The sequence below is a fragment of the Megalops cyprinoides genome, chromosome 23 (genome assembly GCF_013368585.1).
Source record: "Megalops cyprinoides isolate fMegCyp1 chromosome 23, fMegCyp1.pri, whole genome shotgun sequence".
Taxonomy (NCBI): Eukaryota; Metazoa; Chordata; class Actinopteri; order Elopiformes; family Megalopidae; genus Megalops; species Megalops cyprinoides.
Genome location: NC_050605.1, coordinates 10,642,662 through 10,659,303, shown reverse-complemented (window position 1 = coordinate 10,659,303; position 16,642 = coordinate 10,642,662). Strand labels below are relative to the sequence as shown.

Below are 16,642 nucleotides of genomic sequence, written 5' to 3'. Positions count from 1 at the left end.
TGGCAGTAAGACAGAACAAATGTCACTCTGGCATCAAAATGAAGTGGTACCTGGATATACAAGGTGGTGGAAACAAAGGCAGCTAATTGAAAGGCAAAGTACATCTCAGTAAAAAAGAGGAACAACCCCTGAACTGGATTGTGCACAGAGTATACATTTATTGATTTTAAAATTAGGTGCAAAATTGCCCATTGCTTCTGAAGCACTAAAAACAGACTTATAACTGCAGTCAGGCGTGTACAAAGTGTTTCAATCTCTGCATTCTTGGCTTTCCAATCATATAATGCAATTTGATGAGATAGTTCAGCAGTTGGAAAGTAAAAAAAAAAAAAAAAAAACATTGATAGTCTTGTTTCAAGAGTGCATATTTCACATAGAATGGAGTGTGGTACATGATAACACAACAAACGGGGCAGCAGTGTAGCGTAGTGGTTAAGGAGCATAGTGGTTGAGGAGCAAGACTCGTAACTGAAAGGTTGATGGTTCGATCCCCACTGGGACACTGCTGCTGTACCCTTGGGCAAGGTACTTAACCCACATTTGCCTCAGTAAATATTGCACTGAGCACAGTCCAGCTCTCCATCTACCAAGCACACTGTATTGAGAACAAGGATACTGCAATTTGTTTTCTTTACTATCCAGTATGAGGAGTTACTCATATGCAAACATGTTTGGGTAGAGAGTCTGCAGCCCATAAACCCCTATGAACGTGAGCAGGACAGCCAGCGGCCGGGTGACCAACAGTCCCAGGCAGTATGAACCGCAGGAAGAAGCTGCAGGGTCCCAGGCTGATCCCTTCTAACAAGGGATCATTATCACCCCTTACATAATCAGTTATTACACATTTTCAATGAAAAGTTCTCAAGAAACACGCTACATTATTGCATCGTTCATCGTACCAACTCTGGATGGCATTTTCCACTGTAAAGATTGAATATGGAGCTCCCACCCAGATGTTTTCACCCAAAGAGGTCAAATTCGGGTGGACCTCCCCCTTGGTTTTTAGGCGGGGGTTGTGGGCAAATTTACAGAACCTTGCCCAAGCTCTGGCTGTTTTGGCCATGGCCTCATCCCATGTCTGAAATAGAAACAAAAATATTGGATTAATCGTCAAAAAAGCAGTAGGGATGCTGAAAAGAACGTCACAAAATTATGTTAATGCTTAGCAAATTTATGTACGTAATGCTTAGTTTGTATTTATTCAAATGTATTATTTAAGTAGAAATCGAGTTTATTGTTATGACTTCCGTGCAAAGTCATCTTGGATGGCAGTGTAGCATCGTGGTAAAGAGCAGGATTTGTAACCGAAACGTTGCTGCTTTGATTCCCCCTGCTGTTGTACCCTTGGGCAAGTTACTTAACCCAGAATTGACAGAATTGGCTCCTCTGACTCACATACTCAGTGACCAGCAAATAATCATTCACCAAATGTATTGTAATCTTTGGGATTAAGTAAGGACATGACCTTGCTGGAGGAAATGGAAATTTAATCTCTAAATCTCCTGTGCAACTCACTGGGCGAAAGACTGAAGCAGACCATGTTCATATTGTGATCTACATATCTGGACAGAGGCAATTGCTCTCACTTCACTCCTGAACATCACTTCCTTTAAAAGAACACAGCAGAGTTGTGTGTGTTAACAGTACCTGAACTTCTAGTGTCATTCTGAAGGGCCAAAATCATGGATACATTCCCATGAACCCAAGCCGTATAGGCAAAAATGCTGTAATTTTACCAAATAAGGTTACATTGTGGTGTACAGGGGTTTCCACTGAAGTGTTTACTCCACTCCACAATGAAAGGACTTCACCACATTGATAAAAATGGATGCCACAGTGACAAAAAATATGATTCCCTACTGTTTGCACTTCATTTTGTGAGTACATTATTTATTTAACACACTAGCTGTGCAGGTTTTGAACAGTGACTCTTTTCTGCAATTAAGTCGACGTTTAGTTCATATCCTGTTTACAATGCTCCTCTATGTCCTGCTTGGAAAACTACACCAGAATAAATCAATGACTCATCAAATCGTCTCCAAAAGATCAAACGCATCGCTTTGCTTAAATTAATATAGACTTCAGGCATTGAACAAGTCGGTACAGGTTCGACAATATTCGGGTGAATCCGACAGTACGCGCCATTTGTTTGACGCTCGTAACGTTAAACGTAACGTCATTACATCAAGATAGCTAATGATTGGTTATTTCAACAGGAAGTGAATGGTGTAAACGATTTGACAGCTGCTCATGCAAAAGCGATTCAGCAGGACACTTTCAGCATAGAAGAAATCAACACAGGAATAATAACACTGCTTACATGTAGAGTCACGTTTTGGCTTGAAATAATGGTGCTGTCATCCTCTCAGCAGCTTGTGGTCGCTTTCACGGCTGTGCTGTTCGCTTTCGTGGTTTTCCCCAGAATGTTTGGCGGCGGGGCTGGATCAAAGGAAACAAGAGGGTTCGATCCGCGTTATAACAGGAAAGGTTAGTAGCTAGCTGGAAGCTTCAGTGGAGTGAAATAGCTCGTTACAAAAAGAAATACTTTTGCTAACCCGGTCAATGAGGACCGGTGTGTGATCTTGAGAGGAAGGAGCCGACGCATGGGTGAACTGTTGCATGATGTTGTGTTAGCTACCATGAGCCACATAACAATTTATATATAAAATATCAAAATAGCTTAGTAGCTATATTTAATTTGCTGCAATAAATTGAAAACTACAGTTTTAACAATGTAGTGTTGCATGAGCTGATCGGAAATGCTTCTGGCTAACTAACAATACTGTCAAGACAGTGATAATTTAAAAATTGCTATAAAGATCTCACGTCTACCATCGTGTACGCGCGTGCTTGTGTGTTTACAGTAGGTCCAGGTCTGAGTCCAGGCCCAAGGGGACATCAGATGAACGTAAATCCTCCAGGATCAAAAGGCCAGACGTTTGACAATATGCAGCAAATGAGAAAAATGATGGAACAAGAAATGAAAAGCGAAAAGTACAAAGCGAATAGCAAGGGATACGTGTTTACCCTCATGCCTCTCTACGCCATCGGAGTGGGGATCTTTGCAGTATACAAGTTTATAAAGGTAACAGGTTATGATTCTTCTTGAGCCGAGTGACATTGATTATGTGGTGTATGTTTGCGAGCCCATTTTATGGGTAATTGTATGACATGCATAATAATACAAAAATGAGGGACAATATTCACAATGGAGGATTATACTTTACTGGGGGTTTTTACAGGGCAGTCATTTTTCGTACACACACACACACACACACACACACAGCAAACTCCCTGGGATAACACACACACGCACACAGTCTTAATTATACACAACTGGGTCAGATTTCATACCATAACTGACGAGCACTGATTACAATACCAGTTCCTTAACCACCTTAACAAAGAAACAATGCAAGTAACCTACAGCACAGTGCTATGTATAGGTAAATGCCAAGTCTGTTTACATCTGCCTGCAGATCAAATCAAAAGAGGAAACTAAAGCTGTAAAGGATAAGACTGTCAAAGGAGCAAAGAAGCCGATAGAGACAGGTGTGGTGCTCAGCTCTCATTTTTGTATTTGCATTATCTCTGTGAGCCATTTGCAGTAGCTGCCCACTAAGCATTGTCTGCACAGTGCCATTGAGTTTCACCACTATTGTTTGTTCTCCACAGAAAACCAGCTGAACGAACTGGAGCAACGTTTAGCGCAGACAGAGAAGATGCTGAATTCAATACTAACTCAGCTGGATCCACTAACAAACTGGTGAGTGGTCAAAACGCGTTTAACTATAGAAACTAAACTGATTCATCCTCCTTTTTCTGGTAAGCTAACCAAAACCTGTTGTGATATAAAAAGGATGACATAATTAAAGAATCACCTGTGTGAGGTTTATGGCATGCTCTCCAGCTGGTCTGGCAGATCAGATAATGACTGCCTTTTCAGTTTTAATTATTATTTGTTTTTGTCATTCCCACTCCAGTGTGAAGTCAGTGGCATTTGAACAGAAGAATGAAATCATGTCCCAGCTCCAGAGTATCAGACACCTTATGAAAAAGAGGGGCATGGACTGCCCTCCAATCAACCTCGAAGGTATTATTATGCCCACCTTAAAAAATATAGCCCCCTCTCTGCATGCTTGGCAACCATAGTTATTGTTGTTATTACTGTTATTCATCATGCTGTTATTTTTTTGTTGTAATAATGTGTTTATAGCTGTGATTGACTGGTATGATTGCTATGTATCATATTTGTGTCCAGTGCATGGAACAATTCATGACAATTATTGTACAGAAACAATAGTGCTTCAGTTACAATAACTATGCAAATTATCTAGTAGTAAAGTCAATATGGAAGGGAATTAAAAGAATTAGAAAAATCCAAGCCTATGGGCAATATTGACAGGAGTAATTAAAATGATTTTTATTTACATAAAATTACCAAGATAGATGGGAGCAAAGGGCCTGAGGTGGAATGATACCCTCTCACCAGGGTGTGTGCTTGTACATCACATTGGTTCCAGTCAAGTTTTCTCCCCAGTAACAAGAACCAAGCTCTATAAACTTCACACTGAAAATTTTGTCCTAGCAATGTAAAGTTTCATTACAGGACCGTTGACTTCAGCAAAGACTGGAACTGGGAAGAAAGTGTGTAGTGTGTGGGGTCTCTGTTCTAATCCAGCCATTCAGCCACCGGCATGGCCTGTAATGTGTCACAACACACAAGTCTTCCAGAGATGACCTATTATCATGCTCATCTGCTGTCTGAAAATATGGATATTCCCCTGTACAGTCTGTATGATGTCACAGTGCTCCTGTTAGTTGTTTGCCTTTACTGGAAAATGTTCCGTGTGGTTGCGGGCCACTCTCGGAGTCAGTCACTCTTTCCAGTCTCAGGTTACAAATGTTCAGCCACCCATAGAGCTCCAAGGTTGATTAAATTAGGCTAAAAGGATTGTGGGTGTTTTCAGAGAGGCAAATGACTCCACAAGCACAATTTCCTTCATGCACATGTGTAATCCTTTTTACATGTGTAAACAAAAAAAAAGAAGTATTGAAATAAAGCATAACGCGCGCATACCCATTGACCTTTCAGAGCCCTCATGTCAGAGGAATTTGGATGACCTCATCGAGTCCCTGACAGCGCAGGAGTCACAGCCAACAGCCCCAGTGATGGAGGAGGAGGAGCAGAACATCAGTGGACAGGGAGTGGCAGAGGGCGAAGAGGAATCTCCTCAAGAGCAAAGCGTGGAGGACGAGGAAGAGGAGGAGGAAGATGGTGACAGGGTCACCCACACGTCCTCCTTGGATGAGTCCTCAGAAACAAACATTGAGGATGTTGGGAGACTCTCAGAAGAGATGCCGGTAACTGGGCTGAGACGACGCAACAGACCAGAATGAACAATATTTTTAATCAAATCTGAATTTCTATTTATTTTTTCATTGTCACTGGCGCTGCACCCTGTTACCAAACACTTCCTTATCGTCATTGCAAGACTGCCGAGTGCAAGAGTTTTTGTTCAGCACATTATTTTGTGTGGCCATCTTATTGTGGTGTATTCATATGAATTGTGAATGTTTTTTTATTACAGGTATAAACATTGCCTATGAAATACTGTCATCCAGCAAAGTAGGGTTAAAATAAGATGAAACATACATAATACATATCCTAAAAACTTTGCAAGTATCTATGACTGCAATGCTAAGAGCCCCTTTTGGCATGTACATACACAGTACAAACATAGTCCTATATATTGCATGCTGTCACTGTTTGACAAGTTTGGTATCGATTTAATTACCATTAATTTTTATTTCAGGCAAACAACTAACCTTATCTGCTGTTTATGAGTAGAGAAGGCATAACAGACCTATTATACATTTCAGAATTATGACACTAAGAGGTCTGCATCTCAGAAGCTAAAACTGCAATGTCTGCATTGCATTAAGCTAATATTTATTTGGTTGATGTGCTTATCCAGAGGAACATACCAAGCAGAAGGAACGTGTACATAATACACATAGAAACTGCTTGACAAGCCAGTAGCATAAGACATTATTGTGAGCAGCTATCAAAATATTGCTACTTGGTGGCATTTGCAAATACAGCGCTTGGACTGAAGATGACAAAGAGGACTAGGTGAAGAATGATAATTTATGTACTTTATTCTTTTCCTGGTATAAACAATGTCAACTGAACATGCCTGTTGTTTTAAAATTACTCAAAGAGTAAAGTCTTAAATTAGCCATCAGGCAAGTGGCTGCCTTACAGTTTTTGTAATCCTGAAACATGCACGAGGAATAACCAAGAAGAGCAGACTTGCTTTTTGAATCTCTTGACATCTGCAAATGCATATTTGCTTGTCTGTATGCTTTATGTGATGTGTTCGGTATTGCCTTTACTTGTCTCATGATGTGCATTGTAGATTATATATATATATATGTGTGAACACTGTGGAATTATGGGAAGCAAACTCTGTTATGAAAGACTGAGTGAACACTCCTTGCCTTACTGAAAATAAATTATGAAACGCAAAGGTGTTTGTTCTGAGTAACTTTACCTGAGTAGTTGTACTTGAGTGTACTCATAATACACTAATCAAACAAAAAACCAAGTTTTATATGCCGTATTGTTTGTAATTTCACAGCCAGTACCTAAAGGGGGAAAAGGCTTGATGGGGTACCATTCTCTCTTACACATATTTGAACGTATAAAGACATTTGAGGTGAACAGGCTGGAGACCATGTTTACTGATGTGTAGAATGTATGTGAGAGCACACTGCTGTAGTAAGGTTAGTCAGCCTTGCTAGAATGAAAATGAACCCCAGATAACTTCTTATATAACAACTGAATGAAAGGCAGATGTATAGAGAAATGCATTCTTGCCCTACACATATCATTGGCCATGCCACATGCCATCATATCAATGACCACGTACACTTGCTAAGATGCGGGCAGCACTTCACATTGAGAAGAGCATTTCCCAAATATATTTCATCAGTCCTTTGATTTGGACTGATTGGTTTGTACGTTCATGTGCTCCAGCATTATACACAGTATTTTTTTCTGTTTAAGTTCAGTCATTCTGTTGTTCTTGATTTAAAATAAAAAGGCTCTAATTATTCATTGCATCACAATCCTTCTTAGTATCAACATTATATCTGCTGTTTTATATAGATGCTTGACATTTGATGTTTCTGGTAATTAGATGCAATATATTTATTGAAAGCTCCAAGCCATTGGTGAACACATATGTAATGTTTTTATATGTCTTGTTAATACTGGAGAAAAAAAGCAGAAATTATTAACTTAATTCAGGTAAATTCACTATTGGTAGGTGTTTTTTATAATGAAACCAAGAATCACTAAGTTAAGGCATTTGGTATCTTGATATTTTATATACAAATATTTTTCATGTTGCAGCAGGTGTTATTTCATGCTTACACAGGAGTTATATAAAGAGCTTATCTTTTGCTGACTGTGGACACAGGTGCACAGAAGATTTGACCAAAGCTGCCGATCAGGTCAAAGAGAAAGGACTCAATTATATGTCAAAACTAGTGTTGACAAACAATACATCTCAATACAATACAATACATCAGAAGGAAAGACATTATGATAAAAAATATCACGTTAATTAGTAAGCAAACCTAGATACAGAGACTACAAAACAAATTAGCCTACATGAGATTCTTTGCACAGTTATACCATATAATTGTATTTATACTATACCAGCATAATTTCAGTTTTTTTAGGAATGGATAAGTAGGATTATATTTGGATTATTTAACTATATGAATAAAAGGTTCTGTATGAAAACCTGAATGTGCCATGTTGTGTATGACTGAAGAAGTTAAAATATGGTGGGACTTTAGTCTCCAACAGCAGCGATAGCCATAAACGTGTGCCAGGATTTTTGATAATACCTAAATACAAGAGATTTGTAACACCTGTAAAGTTCACTTAAGGGTACCTTAGGTGGCACAAAGTTTAATATTTGGAGGAAAGTCCAGTCAAAACTCATAAATGTTTAGACTTAAGGGGTATTTGATTAAAAATATATACATTTTAGAAATGTTTTACCTGCTGTTGCCTTTAACCAATCATTTAAAATCAAGAAAGGTACATCATGTGGTCAAATCAAGTGTTTAATGGAGCTGTTTAAATATCTCTGTTAAAGATTATTACTGCAAACTTGCTTTGAAGTTGCCTATACTCTTATTGCTCAAATTACTGTTATTTTAGAGTTTGCCTTAGATTGTGGATGTAAGTTTAATTAAGAGAAAAAAGTTCTGAATTTTAAATTACCAACAGAGTGACATTCAGCTCACCAATTTAGCCCAATGCCTAGCACATGTCATAACTTCATATACCCCATTTAACTCCCCTTGCAAGTCTGTAGTGATTTTTGGTGAACCTTGGCAAATCTACGCTGAAATCGTACCTTGGCTAATCACCTTGGGTGTGGGTGTGTAGTGTACCAGATCCTAGGAGTGATGACAGTTTCTCTTTTCAGCACTTTACAAGCTGCAAGCATACAGGTTTTGCATTTTTCACTGATTCCTGTTCAGTAAGCCGTGAATGGTTATTTTACCTGAGAAGCTAACATATGTGGACAGAAATAACAACACCTGTACCAATAAAATAATTACCCATGTTTATAAAAAGGCCTGATAACAGCAGCCTTGGCCACTATCACATTTCTTCCAAAAGTATATATATGTGGATGAGTGAGTATGTGGATGTGGTGGCCCCTTTTTCTGACCAGTCATGGATAAAATACGTTTCCTTTTGTGTCTATTTGCTGGACTTCAAGTCAATGGACAAGGTGAGCAGGATCATATGGACATTCTCAAATAATTATATCCACACATTGCAGTTTTCCTATAATATATTTGCCATTTCATTAGAAAAAAGAGTATTTCTCCCTTTGTTTTAGAGTTTATCAGCAGAAGCACTTATGCACAGAAACATATGTGTGTGTGTGTGTGTGTGTGAAAATATGGTTTTGCTTTGAATACATTCATAGACTTGCTTTTTCTTACTAACAGAACGCTGGCAAAATGAGTACGACCATGTTTTATCTTTTGCCTGTCCTTCATTATCCTCAATCTCTAAGATAGTCAGGTAAGACATTTACATTTCTTTTGTCACATCTGCAAAATTAATTTAGCATATTAGAATCATCACTGAGATCATCATCATGACATTGAATTATGTCTAATTTGGACCGTTTGTCTATTGTTTCCAGCAAACATGACAACCACCATGAAGATCGTATCTGGGATTTCAGTTGCAAAGACACCTTTGAGTCCTCTCCACAATGTTTCTGGTCTCCGTATGCTAATTATTTTGATGAATACTTATCATATAGCTGTCCAGACAATTATGTAATGTCAGGAATGGAAAGCTACCATGAAAACAAGCATGAGGATCGAAGGTTTGTTCCAGGGGTTTTCATATTGTGACAAAGACTAATAGTGCTTTAACTTAAGATACTGACACGATGCCATGTCTGTACTGCAAATGTAATAGAGTATACAATACACTGACTCTTCTCAAATCATAAAGTGTTTGTTTTCCAAGCAGTTATGTTTTTATGAGAACATCCGATCAACGGGTTATTTCCTTGAAGAGAACAAATGTTTGTGTTTTTGTGTTTGTGTGTATTCATAGTATGTTTGTGAGGAGAGAGACAGAATGATAGAGTAGATAGAGAGAGACTCTTAATTCTTCTATTTTTCTCTACTGCATTAAAGATGGAAATTCTATTGCTGCCGAGACTACAAGTACTGTAATTCTCACTGCCAGTGGACACCACATGTGAACAACTTTGATGAGGAATTCACTTGGTATGTTCCACACATGAACTACCTTGTTGGAGTTTCAAGCTACCATGAAAATAAGCATGAGTAAGTAGTTAGTTTTGTTTGTCTCACTATGTCTACACAAGTAGGAGGAAGTTTGACTTAGTAAGCAAGCATTACTGTCAGTGTATATTCTGTGTTCTATTCATTTCAGTGACTGATGAACTCTTATTGTTAAGAAACATAACTGATTCCCTGTAGCAGCTCAAGGCACTTCACAAGCAAGACTCACAAGGCAGGTCTTTTGTAATTGTGAGCCATGAAGCCACATTATAACCAATGGCTGCGCATATTCTTAATTCACTATTCAACATTAAGAACAAAGTACAGATTATCTGAAGTGAAATGAAGACTGACAGAGGGCGAAAAACATGAAGTACATGTCGGTATTTTTGTGGATTTATATAACATGAAAGGATGTACAGTCTCCTCTGACAGTCCAACCCTGGGTCTGTGTCACACTAATACTTTGTCTTGTGTGTTTTCAGAGATCGCCGTTGGCAGTATATGTACTGCTCAAGACAGCCATGCTGATTCCATGCTGGAAAAATGAGTACTATCAACATCTGAAATAGTGCAATTAATAAGAATTAAGAAAAAAAGACAAATAAAGAGAATTGGCATATCTATCAAGTTTATTTTATTTTGAAGGTAAAATCGTATTAGTAACTGAGATCACACTTTGACTCTCCTCAACAGAACACCTGCAGCAATACCTATTACAAGTAACAAGCTATTTTAATTGGCCTATTCATGCACAAACTAGTCTGCCTCTAAATGTTATTTCCATGACTGTATTCAATGATGTCCATAGATGAGGACATGACAGATGGAAGCTAAACCTAAAATGAAGGGCTGAATTACTTTTGTGTACATATTTAAAGAAAAGTAAAATAAAAAAAAAATCAAGTAAAACAAAACAAATCAGGCAAGTAAAAAATATTGGTTGTTTTTGTTTAATGCAATTAGCAAACTGTGCAGCAGATGGTGCTACAGTCAAAGACATCGAAACCATTTCTTTCTTACTCTACCATTCACATACAGTTTCACAAGCATTCAACATAATTTTTCTACTCTAAATACTACTGTAATACTATGGATAGCCATTTACAGTGTAGTTAATCACGCTGTATGGCCAAGTAAGCACATTCAACCATGAAAACAAATGAAGAATCCAGAATCGGTATGCATTGGGGTGGTGTGTTTGGTTTTGTAACTCTATCCCCAAAGTAATTATTTTGGCTTTACATTTTTTTATTTGTTAACCAGCCATCATATTTTCTGTCATTGGTTTACAAGTTCATTAGTTAAAAATACAATATCAAGCAATGTCATTTAACATGTCATATTATGTTTTTGTTGTTATCAATTTGAATTATGAGCTCTGCCCCTTACCAGCACAGCACAAACACTTTATTAGGTGAATTTTAAAACACTGTAAATTTCTATAACAATGGAGACAATTGCTGAATTAATCACTGTTATCTGTTCATACGTCAACATTTTGTAAGACCAAGCAAGACCAGCAAGTCTAGGGCTCTCAGGACCCACAGTATTATAAACGTTTAACAGGGTCACCCAGTCCTGATCCAGGAGGGCCAGACTCCAGCAGCTTTTCCAACTCTCCTGAAGTGACTGTGTAATGGAGAGTATCGTTTCCAATGAAGGATTTGAGTAGAAAGCCAACTTCCTGTACTGTAGCCCTGCAGAAGTAGACTCGGTAACACTGTCTTATCATTTATATTATGTTAGTGTACTAATCATGAATATAATCCAGTTTCACAGTTTATTCTATGAATAATGATGCACAGAGGTTCATCGTCTTTCATGGAATGGGGCTTCAGATTTTTGACTTGTGATTCCTGCTGGGGCTCCGTGACTATGGCTTTAGTCTTCTTCAACCATAAAGGCCTTTTAGCAATACTGAATTTAAGCAATGCAAACTACACATAAAATAGGATTTGGTAAGTGATCTTTCCTTCACATCTGGCCTTTTGATGGATGGAGAATTGCCTCAGATTAATGGGCTGCATTTATATACTGATACATGACTTGACGACTGAGCTGAACAACAGTTCAGTCAGGAGAACAAGTGAACTAAGAACTTCATTGTGTTATCTTATATACTGTATAAAGATAGTAGTAAAGATAGGGGCAGGGTAGCTTTCACTCCCCTGACAGATGAAGCCAGAAACTACACAGAGGTTTAAGTACAGGAAGGAATTACATAAACAATAAGCACAATGCATTCCACTACCAGCATAGTAAGTTTAAATGGACCGGCATAGGTATATAATGGAAGATACCACTACTTGTATTATATGATTGAAAGAAGAGGCAGTCAACTGACAGTTTTCATTTTACCAGAATATATACCTACTCATAGAAACAATAAGTTTTATATCATTTTAAATCTGATAACTCACTCTCCATTGGGTTCAGTTAAAGTCTTTCATCAAATTACAAAATTTCCCATCCTTTATGTGGGTAGCCAAGTTTTTCCATAATGCCCTCAGCAACTATTTATCAGAGACATCCACTGACACAGCAACGTTTTGACAGGAACGGCTGTCTGCACCATCTCCAGTGTTCTGTACTTCCGTGTGCCACATCTTACTGTGTGTTTTTAGGAAAGCCCCCACAGGAAAATCGCAGCGCTGGAAAACTAGACAAGGCAATGAAAGGACCGGGGCCTCCGGTGGCGTGTGGCGCCGTGATGACACGCAACAGACATGCAACAGTAGCTCGAATGAAAGGCAACGTGGGGAACAGGGGGGGAATCTGCTCGGCGGAGAGCGGGAGCTGGGAGATTTCTATTTTTACATTCCTGTCTGATCTGATCGTTCAGAGAGACTGCTCAGCGGCTGGAGATGCAGGGAACACACCTTCTCAGGAAACCAGCATGTCTGCTCTGCTCGTATCAGGGCAGGCCTTCCGAGGCGGCACACACGTCTTAGCCCCATCTTGATACCCAGAGTTGTAATTAAATTGGAAATAAAAAAAACCTGTTACATCTTTGAAGATCAGAACTCACCAGAGCTCACTACATTATTAGGGTGACTCAACTGGAGTGAGTTTACCCCCAGACTTGATACAATACAACCACATTATTTTTCATTATTGTTATTACCACACTCGTTATCTTCACAGGCACTCTGATCCTGGCTCTAATGAGCTCTCTTAGAATCTACATATAATCCATTCATAGCGCTACATAGTCATTCATGCTATGAGGTAGCAGTACATTGTTCAAAGATAACAGCAGCAATCCACGCAGGGTTCAATCCCTCAACTGTCTGGTTACACACTGGAAACACCATGACATACCTCTGCCAGCTGTTGACGGGGAACTCCACCTTAGATTGACCCAGCATTGCCAAAAACACTTAGCAACATCAGTAAAAATGCTTGTAGTATTAAAAGAGTAGTACAAAAACTCAGTCCTTCCTGAATGCATCCAGTATACCCCGCTGTGTTCCTGTCTCAGAAAAGCAGAAAGCACACCATCTAAAGTAAAAGATGTGCACAGAGCAGGGACAGAAAGAAAGCCGAACACGAGACGAAATGCAGCTTTGGGATTTCCGGCTGGAAATGCAGGGAGAATTATCGATGCGTGGTTGTGGAAAGACTTAAATGTCAGCAAGATTTCCCAGCATGTCCACTGGGAAGTTCAGGAGAAACAGCCCAGATAAAATTAGGAGAGGGTTGCATGGGATGAAGTAAATGTAAACACTGGGAATAAAAAAAGAAGAAGAAAAAAAAAAACACGTTACAGCTGACAGTGCATAGATTTTTAGGCACATGTTGCCTAGCTCGGGCAGGGCCAAATTTCTGCAGTCAAAACAAGCTGTGACACAACAGACCCCTGATTACTTCTCAGTTTTCTCTGCTCAGATCTAACAGGGAGGAGCCTGCTGTCCAATTGGAAAATGGATTCTGACTCAAGCTGTTTGAATTTTACCTGTCTGAATGCAAGTAAAAAATGTAAAGTCTAACATTTTCAGTTGTAGTCTTATGTAATGATAATGTAGCAGTAATAAAGCTTTGGCCAGTTTTGCCCAAATGGGACTTTTCCTAACATATTACATTTATTAAGAATCATTGGCGTAGATCACCCAGTATAACACCCAAGATGCATGCAAGATTGCTGGCCAATGCCCTTGGTTTAAAAGCAGTATATAAAGTATAGTCAAAGGTAATGCCTCATGACAAGATTGTTGAAGAAAAATTAAAGCAAAATTTTTTAAAAAAGTACCAGTTAAAACTGCCTTGGTTCTGTCTCACAAAATAGTATAACGGTAGCCAAATTTATTTTGTTTGAATTTTTAAAATTTTGTTTTTAAACATAACATTCATCTTATCTTTACATTAATACAATAAACAACTATTAGACATTTCACTCAATTGAAACTACCCTGCTAATGCTTCCTTACATTGACCCTCATACAGTGTCTTATCACATTATCAACTTTTACACAGCTACATTAACCCAACACAGGGCCCAGCCTTCACAAGACATTTTAGTACACTGTAAAGGCTAAAATTACAGCTTTAGAGAGGATTTCTCTGTCCAATGACACTATTGTTGCATTCAAAATATCACTGAAAAACAAAACAAAAAGACGTGGACAGGTGGACTTGTTCTTGAATTAAGGAGGCCACTCAAACGGATACCCTGTATAAATGCATGCCCAAGTAGATATGGTCTTGTGGCCTTTCTCAGCTGGATAGATGCAAATTGCCAGGTGGAACTGACACCGCCTCCAGCTGTCTCTGGGCAAGAGCGTTAAGGCTACCAGGGCAGACAGAAGATATGTGCTGGCCTCTGCCATGGAGTAACATAAGTACATTCCCCTCCTGCCTGTGCCTATTACCAGCCTGAAAGTCATCAAATATGCCTTGGGGATATGGCAGGAATAGGCATTTCTATGTGGCTGCCCAGCACTGGTGATATGCAGTCACAGAAAATCAGAGAGATTTACAGTATTGTACATGCTAAATGTGCACACCCATGTAAAATTATTTCCCATTTACTCACAAGAATATGAGTTGACTATCTAGTCCATTAGTTTAATTATTAAGTAACTAGCTAACTACATTTGCAATGTTTGTCTATTGATTTATTGGCTGGCTATTTCATCCAGAGTTTTTAAGATCCTTATTTTTGTTTGGTAGCTAGTTTGCAAATGAGCAGTTATATTGGGTTAAGTTACAAAATGCACCTGTATTTGTACACATCTGCAAGTTTTTATCTACTTTTTAAAACATGCTTGGTACAGACATTGCTGGTGCTGGAAGCTTGCAGCCATGATAGTTTTTTCCAATCTGCAGGATATGTACTCTACTGTAAACAGACAGGAAAGCCTTTCTCATATTGTAGATGGTTGAATTATATTGAGTGTGTTTTCCATATAATAACCATAGTCTTTATTTAATTTTACCACATCTTATTCTTTGTGTTTTTATCTTCATGAACTATTTGCGCTTGCCTCTCGATAAAGATCAGCCATCTGACACGGTGTCTGAGCTGTCTATTTTTAGCCAGTGATCTTCAGGAAAGAGTAACAGGAGAAAATGGTTTCTCCCAATGGTATTTCTCTCTGCTGTTAAATGCAATCCATAGGTAGAGTATCTGATAGTGGGAAAAGACCTGTAAGCCGTATGGGCAGTGTGAACCTGGTGGCGTGCAGGTGGTCACCCCATTAATGCTTAGCAGTGAGGCATACACTGCTACGGATATGCACCTCTCCCTTAGATTTTTCCTGTCTCAATCTTGGATTTTTCCCATAATGCTTTGTATGCACTCCATATGACTTCTGGTTACATGTACATGTCACACTCCATACATTTCACATCAGTTAATCTACGGCAAGAAAAACATTGATAGTCTATAATTCAAAGATCCAGTATTTCTGGGACACACTGATATACATCTAATAAAAAAGATGACAAAGCTTTTCTTCATTCCCTGAATATAACAGGCTGAGAGACAATAAGAAATGTCCAGATGTGACCTATGGTGGAATATGGATTTAGTTTGTTAATTACTCCTTCTCTACTGTTTATTGTTTTTTTTATGTATTATTACCAGTGTACCACCCCTTTTTACAAATAGCCTCTAGTCATTGATATTTTGCATTTGCTGGGAACCACACAAAGTGCTTTTCATAAAACAGTTATCTCACAGCTGTGTCAATAACAACTCATTAAAAGCACATTCTGAAATGAGCTAATGTTTACTTTTTAATATGTAGATAAATAAATGCTTTCAAAAGATATGATATTCAACTAATTTTAGTGGAACAAGCTTTCTGTAAAACATGTCAAGGGAAGTTAAGCGGCTGTCCCCTCAGAGACAGATGGTCAAAGTTTAATCAAATTACTGTCACAACTGTGCACTGTGGAAGTTATTTTTAAATTCATGAGGACAACATTCTGTGTGGACATCTAAAAGAAATGGTTGCTTATCTTCTAAACAATGATAGTAGTAGGTTAGTGAGGAAAGGTTAGTTCAGTTTACATATCTTGCTGAAGGGTACAAAAGCAGTGCTGAACCTCAGAATCAAACCAGGAACTTTCAGATTACAGACTCGGCTCCTCAACCACTGCACTGCACCATCACTTCACACAGTGTAACTTCGAGAGTTTTTACATTTTTTATTACAATATGGGTTAAAATGGCTTTGTCACACTTGGTACTTTAAAGTTTAATTTCAGATTCCTGAAACGCAGCAAATTGAATCAAAGAACAATTAGCCCCTTGCAAATGACGATCATG

General features: G+C 38.5%; 2 protein-coding genes across 2 annotated transcripts; both read left to right on the top strand.

Moving 5' to 3' along the window:
* Positions 1-2,225: 2,225 nt before the first annotated feature.
* On the top strand, positions 2,226-6,525 carry LOC118770521 (coiled-coil domain-containing protein 107-like). The gene is made up of 6 exons (XM_036518246.1): positions 2,226-2,487; positions 2,865-3,085; positions 3,480-3,552; positions 3,676-3,766; positions 3,984-4,093; positions 5,096-6,525. The coding sequence occupies exons 1-6, from the start codon at positions 2,349-2,351 to the stop codon at positions 5,398-5,400; spliced, it is 939 nt and encodes a 312-aa protein (XP_036374139.1). The 5' UTR covers positions 2,226-2,348; the 3' UTR covers positions 5,401-6,525.
* Positions 6,526-8,767: 2,242 nt separating this feature from the next.
* Positions 8,768-10,453, top strand: LOC118770682 (hemagglutinin/amebocyte aggregation factor-like). Its single transcript, XM_036518442.1, has 5 exons — positions 8,768-8,825; positions 9,049-9,124; positions 9,249-9,437; positions 9,757-9,909; positions 10,353-10,453. Exons 1-5 carry the CDS (start codon positions 8,768-8,770, stop codon positions 10,396-10,398), a joined length of 522 nt encoding a protein of 173 aa, XP_036374335.1. The 3' UTR covers positions 10,399-10,453.
* Positions 10,454-16,642: the final 6,189 nt, after the last annotated feature.